Source organism: Patella vulgata, chromosome 1 (assembly GCF_932274485.2).
Source record: "Patella vulgata chromosome 1, xgPatVulg1.2, whole genome shotgun sequence".
Lineage (NCBI taxonomy): Eukaryota > Metazoa > Mollusca > Gastropoda > Patellidae > Patella > Patella vulgata.
In genome coordinates, this window is record NC_065879.2 from 31,926,259 (window position 1) to 31,945,161 (window position 18,903).

At 36.9% G+C, this 18,903-nt stretch overlaps 1 protein-coding gene across 4 annotated transcripts in view; it reads left to right on the forward strand.

Annotated features, from left to right (window-relative positions):
- The window catches only part of LOC126808433 (probable inactive glycosyltransferase 25 family member 3), a 31,102-nt gene extending 13,534 nt beyond the window's left edge, over positions 1-17,568 (forward strand). For 2 of the 4 annotated variants that reach the window (XM_056098425.1, XM_050533135.2), the window contains 8 exons: positions 4,370-4,489; positions 6,731-6,807; positions 8,194-8,300; positions 12,004-12,084; positions 12,628-12,685; positions 12,904-13,031; positions 15,631-15,834; positions 16,160-17,568. In XM_056098425.1, coding sequence (XP_055954400.1) covers positions 4,370-4,489; positions 6,731-6,807; positions 8,194-8,300; positions 12,004-12,084; positions 12,628-12,685; positions 12,904-13,031; positions 15,631-15,834; positions 16,160-16,352 — 968 coding nt within the window. In that variant the 3' untranslated portion in view covers positions 16,353-17,568. Of the gene's footprint in view, positions 1-4,163; positions 4,490-6,730; positions 6,808-8,193; positions 8,301-12,003; positions 12,085-12,627; positions 12,686-12,903; positions 14,254-15,630; positions 15,835-16,159 lie in introns of those variants that run through there. The other 2 variants (XM_050533136.2, XM_050533137.2) reach the window with 2 other exon arrangements.
- Positions 17,569-18,903: the final 1,335 nt, after the last annotated feature.

Genomic DNA, 18,903 nt, shown 5'->3' on the forward strand with positions numbered 1-18,903 from the left:
AAGTCGATTTTTTGTAATATAACTCATGAAGTTGACATATTTTAGTTCGATGTGTTGCGTAATATCTCAATAAGTAGTGACCCAAATACGCTTCCATACACCACGACATTAAGAATGTCGTAATGTCGCGTAAAAATGTCGTATTGTCGCGTAAAAATGTCGTGATGTCGGGGTGTCGTGATGTCGGGTTGTCGAGTTGTCGACTTTATTTATCAATGTTGAAGCGGCCATGGATAATAGAGTGCTGTCCCTTGCAGAGAGCAAGTCAGCCCTCACTGTCTCATCCTTCACTAAGAATACTTACCCTTCACTAACTGCGAATCAAGCTGGCACTCACTAATAAATTCGCTGGATGACCATGACTTGAGTGTACTCACGTGCTCGGTATGGACTAATTCGAGCCTTCGATAAATAAAATGAATTGGAAGTAGTCTATTTTTAGTAACCCATTACTTTGCTCAAAATAAAGTATATAATCGTGAATGTGCCAGAAAATAATAAGTAGATTTAAAGAGCCATAGAAAACTACTTTCCGGTGATGTATGAGAGGAGAGAGAGAGAGAGAGAGAGATGGGGTTTAACGTCCACTCAACACAAACTAGGTCATTTCGGGACTAACGTATGGTTTAATTTTATTTCAATAATTCGCTTGCGCGTAGGGGTCTTTAGTAGTGGGAGGAAACCGGAGGGCCCGGAGAAAACCCACGAGGTTGGACAGGCGACCCTACTCCTTGTCACGTACAACCAGGTAATAGAAACCACACCAGTTGACTCAATGATAGACTTTATGATTCAGCGCGCACACGCTAACCATTCAGCCATCAACCCCCGATGTATGACACAATAACTTGAATTTCGTATTAAGACACGTATGTTGTTGACATTAAACACTCGCCCCACCCCGCCACTCTCTTTAATTCAACCAGTGAAGGCTACCAAACTTGTATCAATTTTAATTTAAAAAAGTATGTATGCATTCCGCCTAAAATATAATAAATAAATTTCAAGAAGGATTAACTTTACTTTTCAGTATAGATATACGGAATTTTGGATTAAGCCCCGCATATTTATCTAATATCCCCCCCCCCCTTTTCACTTTTCAAGGCAAGTAAATATAAATGTGCCAGAAAATTATTTATATATTTGAAAAGAACAGTGAACGTGCTTTCTACTGATATGTAGCATGATATCTGGAATTTCGTATTAAGACCGGTAATTTGGCAGTGAGGGCCAGCTTGATTCGCAGTTAGTGAAGGGTAAGTATTCTTTTTCTCCCGAATAAAATCTCTTTACTTTAAATGCACTGCCAAAGGCGCTACACAATTATACATTTTAAAAGAAATTTCAAAACTTCCATTACTTCAACATACCAAGTTTGACATTTCTTGTAAGTATATAACCGACTACATACTGGATAATAATGATCCAATTTAAATTTTATTTTAGATTTTCTGTAGTTACCTAACCCTGTCTGAATTACCTCCCTTAATGTTATGCCTTTATAAATACACTTACATAGTACGATTTCTTCAACATACCTGTTTTGCATTTCTTGTGTGGGGTATTGTATTAATATATTATTATATATTGTACAATTACATAACTTAATAATTCCGATTAGTCGCTAGAACTTATGGTTTTTAAGCGTTTAACGTTATTCTATCTGGATTATTGCCCTTATTATTGTGATTTTTTTAACACCTTCTAAGATATGACGTCATTCTCAGTCAGCAGACGGCTGTCCCTCGAGACAGTCTACATTTCCTACTTGCTTCTTTGTATTCAGTTTTGTTTTTGTTTTTATACGCCCACATTTTCATGTGGACATATATTGTCGTCGCCCCTGTCCGTCCGTCCGTCCACAATTGTTTGTGAACAGTCTACGGGTCACAATTTTTATCCGATTTCAATGAAACTTGAAATATAGGTTTATCACCATAAGATCTCGGTTCCTTTCGATATTGGCATGTATCGGACTGTAACTTCATGGATTATGACCCCTGATTGTACGAAAAATCACGTTTTTAGCTTGTGAACACCGTAGAGGTCACAACTTTTATCCGATTAGGTTTAAACTTGAAATGTATGCTTATAACCCAAAGATCTTGGTTCCTTTCGATATTCGCACATATCGGAACGTAACTTCCCGAATTATGGCCCCTGATTGTACGAAAAATCGCGTTTTTAGAGGTCATAATTTTTATCCGAGTTAAAAAAAAACGTATTATTATATCACCGTTACACCCTAAGGACGACTGGGTTCAAATTTCATGAAAATCGGCCCAAAACTGACAGACAAAATGGCCGCCGTTCGTTCTCAAATAGCGTAAAAATATGGTATATCAAGGTTGTGGACCCTATAGAGGTCACAATTTTTATCCGATTTTGTTGAAACTTGAAATGTAAGTTTATAAACCAAAGATCTCGGTTCTTGTCGATATTGGCACATTTCGGAACATAACTTCCTGAATTCTGGCCCCTGATTGTACGAAAAATCGCGTTTTTAGCTTGTGGACCCTATAGAGGTCATAATTTTTATCCGATTTAAAAAAACGTATTATTATATCACCGTTACACCCTAAGGACGACTGGGTTCGAATTTCATGAAAATCGGCCCAAAACTGACAGACAAAATGGCCGCCGTTCGTTCTCAAATAGCGTAAAAATATGGTATATCAAGGTTGTGGACCCTATAGAGGTCACAATTTTTATCCGATTTTGTTGAAACTTGATTTGTAAGTTTATAAACCAAAGATCTCGGTTCTTCTCGATATTGGCACATATCGGAACGTAACTTCCTGAATTCTGGCCCCTGATTGTACGAAAAATCGCGTTTTTAGCTTGTGGACCCTATAGAGGTCATAATATTTATCCGATTTAAAAAACCGTATTATTATATTACCGTGAGACCCTAAGGACGACTGAGTTCGAATTTCGTGAAAATCGGCCCAAAACTGACAGACAAAATGACCGCCCTTCGTTCTCAAAGAGCATAAAAATATGGTATATCAAGGTTGTGGACCCTATAGAGGTCACAATTTTTATCCGATTTTGTTGAAACTTGAAATGTAAGTTTATAACCCAAAGATCTCGGTTCCTTTCGATATTCACACATATCGGACCGTAACTTCCTGAATTATGGCCCCTGATTGTACGAAAAATCACTTTCTTTTTAGCTTGTTCTCTATCCATCTCTCGAAAATGTGGGCGTAAATGGCTGGCAGCCTCTGGTTTGTGACGATGGAACATGTACCCAAATACTGAAGCGTTTCTTTATTGAATTTAGAGTTTAGACTACCTTTTTATACATTTCGCCGATGTGGTTACTTGTATAGTTGAATTTTATTACATATGCTTACATTCGTATTTTGTGTAGCATAATGCAGATCATGACTCATGCTGGCATTACACAATGGGTTCTTTGGGTTGTATTCCTAATTGTTTTCAAATTTGAGTGAAGTCTGTGTCACTACAGACCCGGGACTGTACAGCGCAGTGGACGCTTACGGCTAGCCCCCGGATCCATTCACTTTTTTTTAATTGTCTGTATGTTTGTGTTTTCCTGAGTATGATGTCCTGTCCGTGTATTTGTTTTTGTGTAAATTTTGTGTGGTGTAGTCCCCCTGCACTTACTATTAGTGAAGGATGAGATAGTGAGGGCTGACTTGATCTCGTGGCCGCTTCAACATTGATAAAGAAATGAAATGAAATGGCATTGATAAAGAGAGAGAGAGAGAGAGAGGGTTTAACGTGCACTCGACACAAACTAGGTCATTTCGGGACTAACATATGGTTTAATTTGATTTCAATAACTCGCTTGCGCGTAGGGGTCTTTAGCAGTGGGAGGAAACCGGAGGACCTGGAGAAAACCCACGAGGTTGGACAGGCGACCCTACTCCTTGTCACGTACAACCGGGGATTCGAAACCACGCCAGTTGACTCAATGACAGGTCTTATGATAAAGCACGCACGTGCTAACCATTCGGCCATCCACCCCCCCCCCCCCCCCCCCATTGATAAAGAAAGTGGACAACCCGACATCACGACAACCCGACATCACGACATTTTTACGCGACAATACGACATTTTTACGCGACATTACGACATTCTTAATGTCGTGGTGTCGGGTGAAAATGTCGTAGTGTCGGGTTAAAAATGTCGTGATGTCGTGATGTCGGGTTGTCGGGTTGTCGCCTTATAAAGGGCGACACCACGACATCACGACATGATACCAATCAGCCACCATACATATAAGAAATTCAAAAGACAAATTGAATAGAAAATTTCCAAAAGATTGACATGAGAAGATTTAAAATATGTTACCGTGAATTAATTCCATTAATTAGGAATGTTGAGGGTTTTTTTACAGCAATATCAATGTTTATTCTAAATACAAGATATTTTGGTAAAGTAATGGTGCCATTAAATAGCCACTATTCTTTAGGGGAAGAAATTGAACAGTTTGCTTACCTTAGAACTGAAACAATGGGTAAGTTATTTATATAAAGTTGTATAATTGCAAATAATTTTTTTACTAACATTGGCTGTTTTTCATTAACAGTTATATAAAAATGGAACAGATTCTAATCATTAATGTTCTGGCCATATCTTTGATTAGGAATCATAGATTTACCGGGCTGAATCTCTCATCTGTATTCAAGCACCCGGATTTGAAATGAAGTTAGTAAACATATTTCAAGCGCCAGTAGATACCGATATATTTATCACGATAAGAATTGTTATCTTTAATATACGCATTTTAAGATATATTAATGCATAGTATATATAATAGACGCAAAAACCTATAAGTTATTGCCGTGAACATAATAAAATATTGCACAGTTGCGCTGAGGGCACGTCTAATTTGGATTCCAGCCAGCTTTGGTGGCAGGGTGGGCGTACCCTTTGCTGTGATCTCAGTTCTGGGTAAAAAGAAAAAAAAACCTATAGGTTTTTATTTTATTTTTGTCTATTATATGTGCTATGCATTAATATGTCTTAAAATGTTTATTTCAATATGAAGGTAACAATTATTATCGTGATAGATATTTATTGGCACTAGGAATATGCTTGCTAACTTCATTTCGAATCTGGGCGCTTGAATAGGGGTGAAAGATTTCTGCCACCAGTAAGTCAACCATGATATAAAAATGGTACCGGTACACATAAGATATTGTCATTTTCTACAATTTGCATGTGAATGCGATAAAGACTACAGTTTTAAATGGATTTTGTTTTCACATTTCGTCATGACTCATGAGATATCGAACGCTATACTAGGTATTCGTCGCTATGACCTCCAGTTCCTGAATTGCGCCCCAATCCCACCCTTTTGGAAAAGCTTGTGACCGCTGTAGATATAGTCTTGATTGGATATGTTTTTATACGCCCACATTTTCATGTGAACGTATATTTTCGTCGCCCCTGTCCGTCCGTCCGTCCGGACGTCTGTCCTTCCACAATTTGTTTGTGGACACTCTACAGGTCACAATTTTTATCCGATTTTGATGAAACTTGAAATATAGGTCTATCTCCCAAAGATCTCGGCTCCTTTCGATATTGGCATGTATTGAACCATAACTTCATGGATTATGGCTCCTGATTGTACGAAAAATCACGTTTTTAACTTGTGGACACTCTAGAGATCACAATTTTGTTCCGATTTTGATGAAACTTTAAATACATGTTTATATCCCAAATATCTTGTTTCCTTTCAATATTCGCCGATTTTACGGAAAAATCGAGTTTTTAGCTTATGGTCTCTCTAGAGGTCGCAATGTTTATCCGATTTAAAAAACCGTTTTAGTATATCACCGTCACACCCTAATGATGATTGGGTGAAAATCGGACCAAAACAGCCGGAAAAAATGGCCGCCCCTTGTACACAAATAGTGTAAACATCTGGTATATCAAGGTTGTGGACCTCCTAGAGGTCACAATTTTGATCTGATTTGGCTGAAACTTGAAATGCATGTTTATAACCCAAAGATCTTGGTTCCTTTCGATATTCGCGCATATCGGATCGTAACCTCCTGGATTATGACCCTTGATTGTACAAAAAATCGCGTTTTGAGCCTGTGGTCCCTTTAGAGGTCACAATTTTTATCCGATTTAAAAAAAAATGTGAATATATCACAGTTATACACTTATGATGGTTGAGTTCGAATTTCGTGAAAATAGGTCAGAAACTGGCGGACATGATGGCCGCCCCTTGTACGCAAATAGTGTAAATAGAGGCCACAGTTTTTATCGTAAAGATCTCTATTCTTTTTAATAATTACACATATCCGAACGTTACCTCCTGGATTATGCCCCCTGATTGGTCGAAAAATCGCATTTTTAGCTTGTGGATTCTCTAGAGGTCACAATTTTTTTTCCAATTTTAAAAACCGTTTAGATATATCACCATTCCACCATAATGAAGGTTGAATTGGAATATTTGCGCATTTCAGACCATAACTTTCTGGATTATGGCCCCTGATTGTACAAAAATCGTTTTTGTTTTTATCTTGTTTCATCTCTTGCAAAATGTGGCAGCCGCTGGTAAAATTGTGTGTGAACCATCGAGTTCATGAGAGGACAACCCCAATCTGATTAAAATATAGATCTAAATTTGCACTATGGTCTATGGCTACAACCGCAACATTCTCTACATCAGAACTATGATGTGATGTAAAAGAGAAATATGCCATTTGCCAAAATATCTAATATGTTTATTGTATATTTGTAGTGGAAGGGCCGCCATTATATAGATCTAAACATGTATATGCACCTCCTGTACCTCAGAGTAAATTAGGTTTTGATGAGGTAAGATATTTGGTCATCATCATAAATAAGAATTTAAAATTGTTGCTAGATCATCAAACCTTTTAGATTTATTTGAAAGAGCCATACACGCAAACTTTGGATGAATTGGCATATTATAGCATACTTTTTCTCCTAAACAAACACACAAATAGTATAAGGAGATACGAGCATGGCGTATACCTGGGTTTATAACAATAGCGACATAGGGTGAAAAATGGGGGTTAATATCCACTTTACACGTGGTCATTTGGTATATGTCTATATTAATAATTCGGTAGTGTATAGAGACCGGTCCTTAGCAGCGGCGGAGAGATATAATTTAGTAGGTGACACTACGTGTTGCCATGTACAAGCTTTGGATCAAAATCGAAGCACTTGCTTCCATGGCACATCTTAAAGATATACATGTATTATGTAATAATTAGATAAAGAGCAGGGCCTGTTGTGCAAAGCACCATTAACTTTTAACGGTTCGTTAATATCTTTGAAGGGCATTTAGGATATATAATAAACTGACAACTTTATGGATAACATTCACTAGGTTTATTAACTGCAACGTTAATATGGAGTTAATAGGTCTTTATCCTTAACGGAGAGAAAGTCTGTTGCTGGAAGCCCGTTAACTTTAACATGTCGTCAACTTGCCGTTATATTTAACGGAGGTGTTGGGCTCCGTTATCTGTTTAACAAAGGCATTAGTCGGCTGTAAGTCCCACTGCCTTCTGTTGCGTGTTAATACTAATTTATGTTATATATGTACATTGAATTTAAAATTTTTAAATCCAGCCAATGAACAAACAGTCTTCTCTTGGATTACCTTTAATCAGTTAACGGATAGCTAACGGATAATGAAATTGACTTTTCAGCAACAGAAATTTAACGAACCGTTAACAAACGACACGTTAGCACGATAACGACCAGTAAGAGTTTAACGGGTCGTTAAAATAACTTAGTTTTGAGTTACCGACCCCTGGTCGTTATTGCTATATTGAAAATTTCATTTAAATTACTTTATTTCGAGCGACGTTATCACTGTTTGAAGTTTTGACAAGATGTGACATTGATTGTTTATTATCGTAACAGTAGTACTCAAGAAGCTTTAATTAAAGCTTCTTGGTGGTACTTGTTATTCGAGACTTTGCCTCGATTCGCCATTTTTAATTAAATTAAATCATTTGTTTTAATCTGTTTAAATCTCCGCCATCGATGATCTAGGGAGTTGATTGTAGGTTTGTCGTGTGTATTAATGTCTAAATAATAGTTTATATATATAACATTTGAAGCCAAAATAAAGAACTGTAATAGGCATATTTAACTCTTACATAACGCATCTCCAAGATGTCTGTGCTTTTATATCGGTTATATTTATGTTATTTTTCTATTCAGATTTTTATAGTACATTTACTACGTCGTCCCGAGAGGAAAAAAATAATGAGAAATACTTTATATAATCTGGGAATAGATTTCATTGTTTTTGATGATATTGATGGAAAGTAAGTTTGCAGTTATACCTAATATCTTATATCACTTGTCTTTCGGGGGAAAGCAGAGGGCTATTGAAAGTGGGTTGACCGCCCACCTCTCCATCTATATGTCACACTTTTGAAACGTAATTAACCCTGTTTCTGACTTAGATTAAATGACCAAACACGGTGCTGGGCGGGTAGGCAGGGTAGGCAAGAAACAAAAGTAACCGGAAATGTTTAATAACGCTCGAGTCCGATAAGATTTCCAACCAAGGTATAGGACGTTGGGTTGCTGTGTGCCCTTCCTTCCGAAAAAGTGCCCCTCTCTTTTGAAAAAGTGCCCTCTTTTTTGAAAAAGTGCCCTCCCTTCCGAAAAAGTGCCCCTCTCTTTTGAAAAAGTGCCCCTCTCTTTTGAAAAAGTGCCCCTCTCTTTTGAAAAAGTGCCCTCTTTTTTTGAAAAAGTGCCCTCTTTTTTGAAAAAGTGCCTTCTCTTTTGAAAAAGTGCCCTCCCTTTTGAAAAAGTGCTCTCCCTTTTGAAAACGTGCCCTCCTCTTTGAACAAGTGCCCTCTCTTCTGAAATGGTGTCCTGCCTTCTGAAATAGTATCCGCCATTTTGAAAAAGTTTCCGCAAATCAAGCGTGTCAAAAGCAGCAGAAAGGTCAAGTACAACGAGCATAGCGATAAAGTCTTTGCCAACACCGCTTCTAACATTGTTGAAGACATGGTTAAAGCTGTTTGTGTATTGTGAACACTTCTGTATGCAAACATATAGGGCTAAGTGAGAGGGACGCAATGGCAAAAATATTTTCGTTCCTACAAAGCCGGTCTTGAAGAAATTTTATCAGTGTTTAGTTAGTATAGTGATAATTATTTGCTGCGATCTTCTGACGCATGAGAAAACACACACATTAGCTGCAACGAGACAAAAGGCAACAATAAGTATTAGAACACACTCCAACATCTGTGGTGGACTAGACTCTGTCCTTAAAATTTAGGCGTTTTTTGCATAAGTCAAATAATAGATTTCTAACAAGATATTCGTTAATTACACTTCCCAGATACAGCTTAGACAGAAATCATGCTTACATCAATACATATCAAATGACAAACATAAAGTGCCGTAAGTTTGTCCTGCCTATCCTTCGGAGTCCCCAGCCAACACGCCTTTGGATGTTCATTAGGCGAATGGTATAACTAAGTTCGATGAATAGCATTTCGGCTTATGTTAAAGGAGCTAAGCCTTTAGCTCAATATTTTCCATAATATTCGAAATTAAAAACACAAATTAGAATTTAATATTGGTCCATTTCAATCCATATTGATGTTGTTATCTTGCCGTGAAAATGTAGGACCCTAATATCTAATATTTAAGACGCAATGAACATTCTCAAATCCGTACACCAGTCGTGTACTCTGTGTTTTCGTGTGCAGTTTTAAGGAATGAACAAAGAAAAACATATCCTACATTACAATTTTGGAGTAAATAGTAATGGCTGCCAACTCGATAAGTGCCACTCGGCAAACCTCACTATCTGTCCGTTGTAAATTGATAGCGGCTGTATATTTCATTGTATTGTAGAAACTTATTGCTGTTTCCACATTTTCGAGAAGCACCGGGCCGCCAGAATTGTGCCCTTTATTACGAAATCTTCTTATTATTAATCTATCCAGGGGTGAATTAAAAGATCGGCAAACGGTGGCGACTCGTTCTGAAGGACCCAAGCGTCCTCCCGGCAAACTTTGAAGCTTGCATCGCCATAGATGAGATTTAATGCTCTTTCCTGTGGGTTTAGATACAAATTGGAACGGATGATTTCGTTGTCCAAATCTGTAGAAAAACTAACGAAATTGGGTTTAACGCCCTCTCCTTCTGTACCAACTGGTCAAATGAAGACTGGCATACGCCATAAAAAAAGGAGTGTTTATAGTGAATTACAATGGTTAATCAATCACCCACTCTTCGGAAACAAAAATGACCCGTAAAATACCGTACCGCTAATTATGAGACAACGGACATGCAACATATATTTCACATAATAAGTTTCTTTCAAACTTTCTGACTTGCGAAATGTTGACTGCCTCTAGATAAATATCATCCAGGGGCTTTTGTAGCACAATAGGTCTTTTGTCTGACGTGGAGAGCAGACTACACAAACCGGTCGCCACATCCTACGTAGACCCATGCATCTTTTCTTACTACATATTTCTGTAGCCTTGTGATCGTCTAGAATTTGTCTCTAGCTGTCTTTACTTCTGCTTCACGTTGTGTATTTACTTCTTACAGTTTCTTAAGACGTTTGTCTTGCCAGGAATAACAATGCAACAGTTTGCTTCTACATTTTATATAGCATAGCCGAATACATATGGATACAAGCATAATAGATAACAATACTAGCTAAAACCATTTCTCAACCCTAGCCAGCCTCGCGGCTGTCTAGGAACTCAGATGGAAGCTCTCTGGAATCTAATGGAAGTCTAACTTAAAACTTTAGTATGATTTGTTTTATAAGATTCCTGCATAGCACGCACAGAAAGCCTGTTCATGGCCCTGAACCTGTGCAATTAACAATATGATTGGTTACTTTAAGCTAAATGATGCAATTAGAATAATTCCACTCACGTGTAATCTCGGGGTATTTTATAGACACATGTTATGGTTAAATAACTCTTTTTTATATAACAATATGTCAATTACAGACTAAGTTGATTTAGTACCCACTATATATGTAAATATGTTTGAAATATAAAGGCATCTTATTTCTCTATTCCTTGTCTATAAATTTAAAAACAATGTCGCAACGACGATAGTGCTACACTTTAGGGGCTACAGCAGTTATTTCAATTGTTGGATAAATTTGTTTGAAAGAAATTAAGCAAATGATTTTCAATTGTTCTTAGTCTTGTAAAAATTAATAACTTTGAAAAATTTACTGGTGGGCCTGTAGTGCAGGTGATTTGAGACAATAGGACTCTTAGGTGAACGCAGGTGATTAGCGATTCACACCAGAGAGGAAGAAATGAAATGAAATGGGGTTTAACGTCGTACTGTTCTGCTTCAACTGTAGAGCGGAAGAAGAACGCTCTCCGCTACAGTTTGGTCAACTGGATAGTTAATAATAAGTCCATGAGGATAGCACCACACACAAACAAACGGCTACCCGCGGACAAGATACACTATAAATACACAGACATTGCAAGTAATAAACAACAAAAGTACATATAATATTAACTAAATTGGTACCAAAAGCGGTATTGAAAAAACTTGGCCTGCGCGTAACGGCACTGATGAATGATGGGGTGACGTATCTGCCTTACTATTGTACAAATGCACAGGGGCTCTAGCACTGATTTCAATGGGGCCCTTTTTCAGATTCAGGGACTCCTTGCACCGAAGTCTAAAGGAACCTTTTCGCTTTTCTTGAACTCATGTTAAAGGGGTCCCTTTCTCCCAGGAGCCCTTTTTCTTGGGCCGGGGACCCCTCCATTGGACTAGGGGCCTCGGCCACAGGGGGTCCATATCAAGTTTTCTCCCCGGAAAAGGTGTTTTCTTTCGGGTAGGAGACTGCGCCTCCACTAGAATCCTCTACTGAATCTATCTTTCTAGTTTTATGCTGGTCGTCTTTCCTATGTTTGATAATGCCTTTCAGAGTTTTGTCAGTTTTATTACGGAATTTTGTTAGCACCTTAAAGGACATTAAATTATTACCTATAATTTTCCTTTTATGTGAAGAAAATTGAATGATACGTATCTGGATAGTCTTGGTGTTGATATGCTACCTGGGTTTGCGGATCATTACCAGGGACAGATATGGCAAGTATAGATTGTTTATAATTCTGTTCGTTAAATAATGTCCATTTGTCTTAAATCAAATTTTAGTTATACTGTATTCTGCAAACAAAAGCCACACAATAATTAAAGGTGTTCAAAGGTACAATGCTTAGTGCTCCATCTTTAGCGTGTTAACCCTACAAGCAAAGAAACTCCCAACCCCTCCTGCACCCCACACCCACTTTATATTTACGTTATGAAGTTGCATGATTGGTCAGTTACACTAAGATCAACCTTTTCAGTAGATACTAAGTTTCCCATCGCTTTTACTCCTACGACGGCTACGCAACCGGGGTATATGTATATTTGGGACTAACGTATGGTTCAATTTTATTTCAATAATTCGCTAACGCATAGGGGTCTTTAGCAGTGAATGGAAACCGGAGAAAACCCACGAGATTGGATAGGCGACCCTACTCATTGTCACGTACAAGCGAAGAATCGACACAACACCACTTGACTTAATGACGGTATTTAATAGCTATGCATTTCAAAAAAGTGCAACTGATGTATATTTTATTTCAGGAGGTTAAACATGGGAGAAATTGGTTGTTTTCTTAGTCATTACAGAATCTGGGAGGAGGTAACATATATATTTTGTGGACTTTCGAGAGGTACTTTTTTATGACATGACATAAATTAATGGTTTCAATTTAATTCATATTTAGTTGCGTTACAAGTCTATCGATTGGATGATATTTATTTACACATTTATTGTGTTTCGTTATTGTATAAATTTATTTTTCAGCCATTGAACATTAAACCCCTTATCAATTCTTTCTTTTATATTAATACCAACAGATGGTGTCGAAAAATCATAAAAGAATTATAATATTTGAAGATGATGTTCGATTTGAATCGTTTTTTAAAAGTAAACTAGCAAAACTGATGAAAGAAGCGAAGGAGTTTGTACCTAACTGGGATCTAATGTATGTTGACTTAAAATCATTGTTATATTTTTCTATATCGCTGAGACAGTAGGCCTACTTTGTGATGATAAGTGACATTAAAGATGCCTTTTCTAAATTTATAATTATCGATTGGAAAATAGGTCCAAGCTGACAGAAAAATATATTTGTTAATGTTGCCAAACACATATTTTCCAAGAAAGTTCAAGGGAAGTTTTTGTTTTACAAATTTTGAATTCGCAGCCATTTTATAGTACACGTGCAAAACAATCAGATGATGAGTGCTAGTGTTACCTATCAACGTGTGACAAATGTATGTACTTAAATATATTTAATGTAGCCATATACACACAAAAAAAACACCCATATAGTGCAAGTATTTGCTCAGGTTCAGCTCTTTTGTGTTCTAAAAGGTATTCAATCTTACAGAACTGCCTCTGGAAGTTTAAGTAGGGGACTTATCATGTTCCTGAAGCAACGACTGTGCGTTTCACAACATCTGGCTTGATAAGATGTACGTAGTTAAAGCGAGATCAAGCCTTCTATTGAAGATGGGGACATATTTGATTCTGTCGAGTGCAAAAAGAGGGCGAAAACGGGTGAAACCAGGTTAAAACACTTAATAGGAAATCCTACAGTTTAGCTCATTTCATTTCATAGAGCCGTCAAAACAGCACATACTCGCATCACCATTGACTGAAGAAGACTTTGGATCTGAGCTTGCTTTAGTGTGTTCATTTCCTCGGGTAGTGTCTGATCCAAATCGCGAGGACTCTGCACCGGTGGGTTCCACTGACGGGTTTTAAAGATGGGTTCCCGGAAAAGTATTTATCGGGTGGTTATTTCCAATAAAAGTATGGCAATTTTGGTATATATGGAAAGTAGAGATATCCAATCTTACTAGAAAAATACTGGATTCCCTGAAAAACACCCATGGAGCGTATACGGGACAAAAATGTAAGAGTTCCCCTAATCGACAGCCCGACGATTAGGAATTTCTGCACGCGTGATGTCAAAGGTCACACGCGAACATTGAGCGCTTGATGTACAAGTTGATAAACTTTATGAAGAGTTAGACGCACAACACTTTCTGAGATAAAAATGACGGAAAAAGACGCGGGTAGTGGATAATCCGAGAATTTAATTAGGATTCGATATTTGTAATAAATAGTAAGCGATTAAAGACAACATCGTCTTATGTATGCAAAGAATTCTCCTCTGACTTCCAAGAGAGCTAAGTCACGTGACGTAAACATGACCTGGTTTGATCGAATTTTTATAGCAGGTCATTCCTTCGCAATAACAATGTTTGAGAAGGATTTTAAGCAAAATTATGACAAATTAATTAGTTTGAATATGTTTTTAGTCCATATATACCATTAAATCACCCAGTTTGTACGCGGGAATTTATCTTTAAACCCATTAAAGCGATAATTTCATATTTTCTAAGAAAGTCAAAACATGATTATTTCTATGTCTTTTGCTCAATAGGTTGTAAACTCACTATTATACGATCATAGGTATTATTCTCCCTTTTAAAAATCCTTTGACCCCGGAAATAATAACACAATTACCTCCCATGGAATAGCTATCTCCATTTTAATAAATTTTAAAAATATAACTTAAAAATATGAAATTGCAACTTTTATCTCGCAGATATGCTCATTTGGTCTAGCGTTGGCGTCTGTAATGATTATAAGCTTGCGGTAACATGAAAGGCAACCCCACAGGCGACTGCTCTGTGGTGGTGGGAGGTCCAGCCCCCCCCCCCCCTGCTCACGTGGAGTCTATACAGGAGAGAAAGGCGATGACGTCGCACGAGTCTCAATATAATGCTACATCTTCTCGAGGTCTACTAACACGCATACTCCTCGCAGTGTTTCGTTTGATTAGAGCTAATCCCACTATTGCTTCAGGAATGTGACTAATACGTTGTCTGTCCTTTACCTCATTAGCATGTTGATGTTTTTGGACTAATCGACCATGTTCAAGCATTGTCGTGCAATCTGCTCATTGACAACCCAGTTTTGCCCATGCAAATTACTTGCAACTTTTTTTATTGTAGAGGTCCCATTGTGAAATACAGACAGTGAACACAACGGTTTTAAGGCTTTTCTCATTACAATGGCTGATTTTTTTTTGATTTTTTTTTTAAAAATGCTTTTCTTGAGCCGTATGTCTATAAAGTGCTGCGCTGGCTGCTTTCACGTTGGCATATAAATTTGTCTTGGAATCATAAACATTCGGGTGTTGCGATACTTTTTCCTCTGTAGTGTGTAGGTTATAGCTTAGGTTAGTTGGCTACCAAAACAACGACTGGTTACATTGACGACGGTATAAAGGGGGTGAGAAAAGGATATTATTTGAAAGCGGTTTAGGTAACGAAGTTTAAACTGTCAGAAATTATGAATTAATATGTATACAAAGTAGATAGATTGGTTAATTAAGGGCTGATTAATGACGGCAAGTTATTACGAATCAGTAAAAAATATTTCCAGTAAATGTCATTTTCTAATCTATTTGAAGTCCGATCTTGTTATTTCCTACTCAAGTTTTCAATATACTTGATTAATGTTTGGATCCGGTACATTTAATTGGCATATTTCTATTTTTTCCTTAGATACCTGGATAGGAACGGATTAGATCCTGACAGTGAAATTAAGGTAAAAGGCAGTTCAACATTAATCTGGCCGAATTATTCATGGGGGTCATTTGGTTATATTCTGTCGAGGAGAGGAGCTGATAAATTATTATCACACAAACCTTTACATCGAATGGTGCCAGTTGATGAATATATTTCTATATTATTTAATAAACACCCAACGTAAGTGATTAATTTGCTTCCTTTATCATACAATGACAGACAAACATTACTGCATTCTAAAATATTAACTTCAGTTTGAACTGATCATATTTCGAACATATAAAAATGAAATTGATAAGTACTTATTGAATACTAAGGCTTAAACTATTCGAAACAATTGATACCCCATAATGTCTGATATGTCTATATATAGTAATTATATTCGTGCTCTTCATTTGCCAACACAATTATTAAACGCATGATATATATTAACTACATAATGTATTTCAAAACTAAGTGATTGATTAAATTAAAATTCAATTCACCTGTTTCTTTGATTTTTCAGAGAAACATGGAAGATACAATTCAAACCAAGGAATTTAGTCGCTCTCTCTGCTGAACCTCTATTACTCCATCCAAAATTTTATGAAGGAGAAGACAATCATAGCTCAGATACCACAGAAGACTCCACAGATATTGAGATAGATGACAATGATACAGATAATGAAGATTCAGAAGTTGATAATACTGAAAGTTAACATTTGATTTTCTGTCAACATTACCTGGACATTGCTATACATTCTTGCTTACTGTTTTCGTTCCTATATGGTTTTGAAAGACATATCCATTTGAAATCACCTCTGGTACAATAACCTACATTGTTCAACCAAATATCCCAATTCAGAAAAGACTTCCCTTTGGAAAAATCAATATAATTCCTGTCCCAGGGTTAACAAAACCAGCAGAAGTTTTTATATCCATAATTTAGTAATCTGTTCAGACAGTAATTAAAGGGGGTATGGCTCTACTCTTTGAACCTTAAAATAGACAAAAACGGTCGAAAAGCACGTACTAATGTTATACGAATGTATATCGTGATGTATGGCTCTATTATTTCGAACCTTAAAATGGGTCTAAAAGCACATAATACGAATGTATAAAGTGGTTTATAGTCAATTTTTAAAAAAAAATGTACTGTAATTTATAATCAATTGTGTTCTGTGAAGGACGTGAACAGTCCAAATTGTTTGTGAATCAGCCATTGCTATTTATTTAAGCATTGTCGTGTGGGATATGTTTTCTTTGTTCATTACAAATGGCGCTCAAAACCACAGATCGCACGACTCCTCTGGTAGAAGAGTAAAAATATTGGAAATTAGGAGCATTATCATTGATTGAAATGGACCTATACGTGATTTTAATTTCGAATATTATAGAAAATATTAAGTTGCACTAGCCCCATTAATTTAACTGCGAGAGTGTTCCTTTAAAAATTAAATATTTGACAATGATTGTCTACTACATGTTAGTCACAGTCGCCTACCGGATCAACAAGAAGACTGAATTCATTCAAGATCTGTTGATCCTTAAATAACTTAATGTTTAAATTTATCTGATCTAGACGCCTGGAGGGTCAACAAACTTTTACGTATTTCACACTTTGCGGTCCGGTACTGACCAATATCTTACCCTTACAAGATCTTTTGATCCCATGCACACATGAAAATCGGATAAAAATTGCGACCTGGAAAGTGACAACACACATATTAAAAAGTGGATAAACAATGTGCCCTCTCAGAAGCGGACAATATCGACGGCAACCTTCAACCCGAATTTATTTTACGATCTTCAAAAAGAAAACACCGAAATTGGCCCAAAAAGTATTCTTTTAACACCAATAGCAACATACACACGTGCTATGTCGACAATGTCGTTTCGGGGGTTGTGGGGGACGAGAAACGCAATTATTCCATTTCCAAGCTGATATAACTAAGATGAAAGGAGATAGCATACAAAAATTAAGCATTTTCGCGACTATAGACCTACATGTGTAATAAAAACAACCATAAATTATTCCAGATATCAATGAATCTTATTCTGCATATATTTCAGCTATCATGATACATTATAATGCAATATATTGTAATAATGTATTCTGCAGCATGACCCTCATATCACAGAAAACATGTGCAATGCGTCTGAGTATTTTGAGTCATCTATCGGAATTGCACACTCAGATTGAGAAGTATTGTTATTGGGGAGATATCGGCTCAGAAGTTGTTTTTTAACACTTAGACATGGAGCATCGGATGTGTATCATATAGACAAACGCTTTCTATTCACTTTCCAGCCAGTCCATAGAGGTGATGGTGGATTCTGGAATCTGTTATGCAGCATAATGTAAGAAAGTAACGTTGATCTAGTGGCATACGCGTTGTCAAATTGTATGCTTCCAAGTCATGGATAGTGTTTCTTTTCTAATAATAGTGAGCGCATTGGAATTGGGGCATTCATAGTGTTTTAAAGGGGTATAGAGTAGAGGCACTTAAGTCCCAACACATATAAGGGTTGAACAGAAGATATTTTATAGAAAATCTGCTTCTTTCTCAAAATGGCTGAATCATTTTATTCGAAATGTGGTAAGGACCACCCTAAGATCATAAAGATTATATAAATTTAAATGAATAAAATATTGTTCAAATAAGATCATAAGGATAAGAAAGTAGTTGGAGAATTTTGATTATTTTTGTAAAACAACAACTTGATAAAGAAAATTATCGACTCCTCCAGACCCTTTATTGGCTTTAAATAATGTTTAATAGGTGTGTTGATTGAGTGATGCTTGTCCAGGACTTTTCATTTTAAACTGAGCAGGAAATGGACCAGAGGAATAGAATTGGAGGAAGGGAGGGGGTGGGGGTGATTTGTCTAATAGTCATGACGGATTGCACATAAGTTAATAACCTATTGCCAGGAGTATGCAGGGGCAGCTTTGAATAGAAATTTGTCGTTAAAAGTTGCTCCTGCATAATCCTGAATTTAGCTACTGTCCATCATGAGTGTTAGAAGAATCAAGAAGTTCACAATGTTGAAATAGTATGTCCCTTCATGTTGCCAATCTCGGCGGCGTGCAGAGCTTTGATGATGCCCGGGTCATTATTTTCACCGACCGCCTATCCAATATTCAAATATAGGGCCTGCTACTGAGAAATGTGAGAAAAGAAAATTTCATACAATAATGTAAAATCATATAATAAACCTTTTACAAATTTCAACTCCTTGATTGGATTCCCCAACTGAATAAATGCT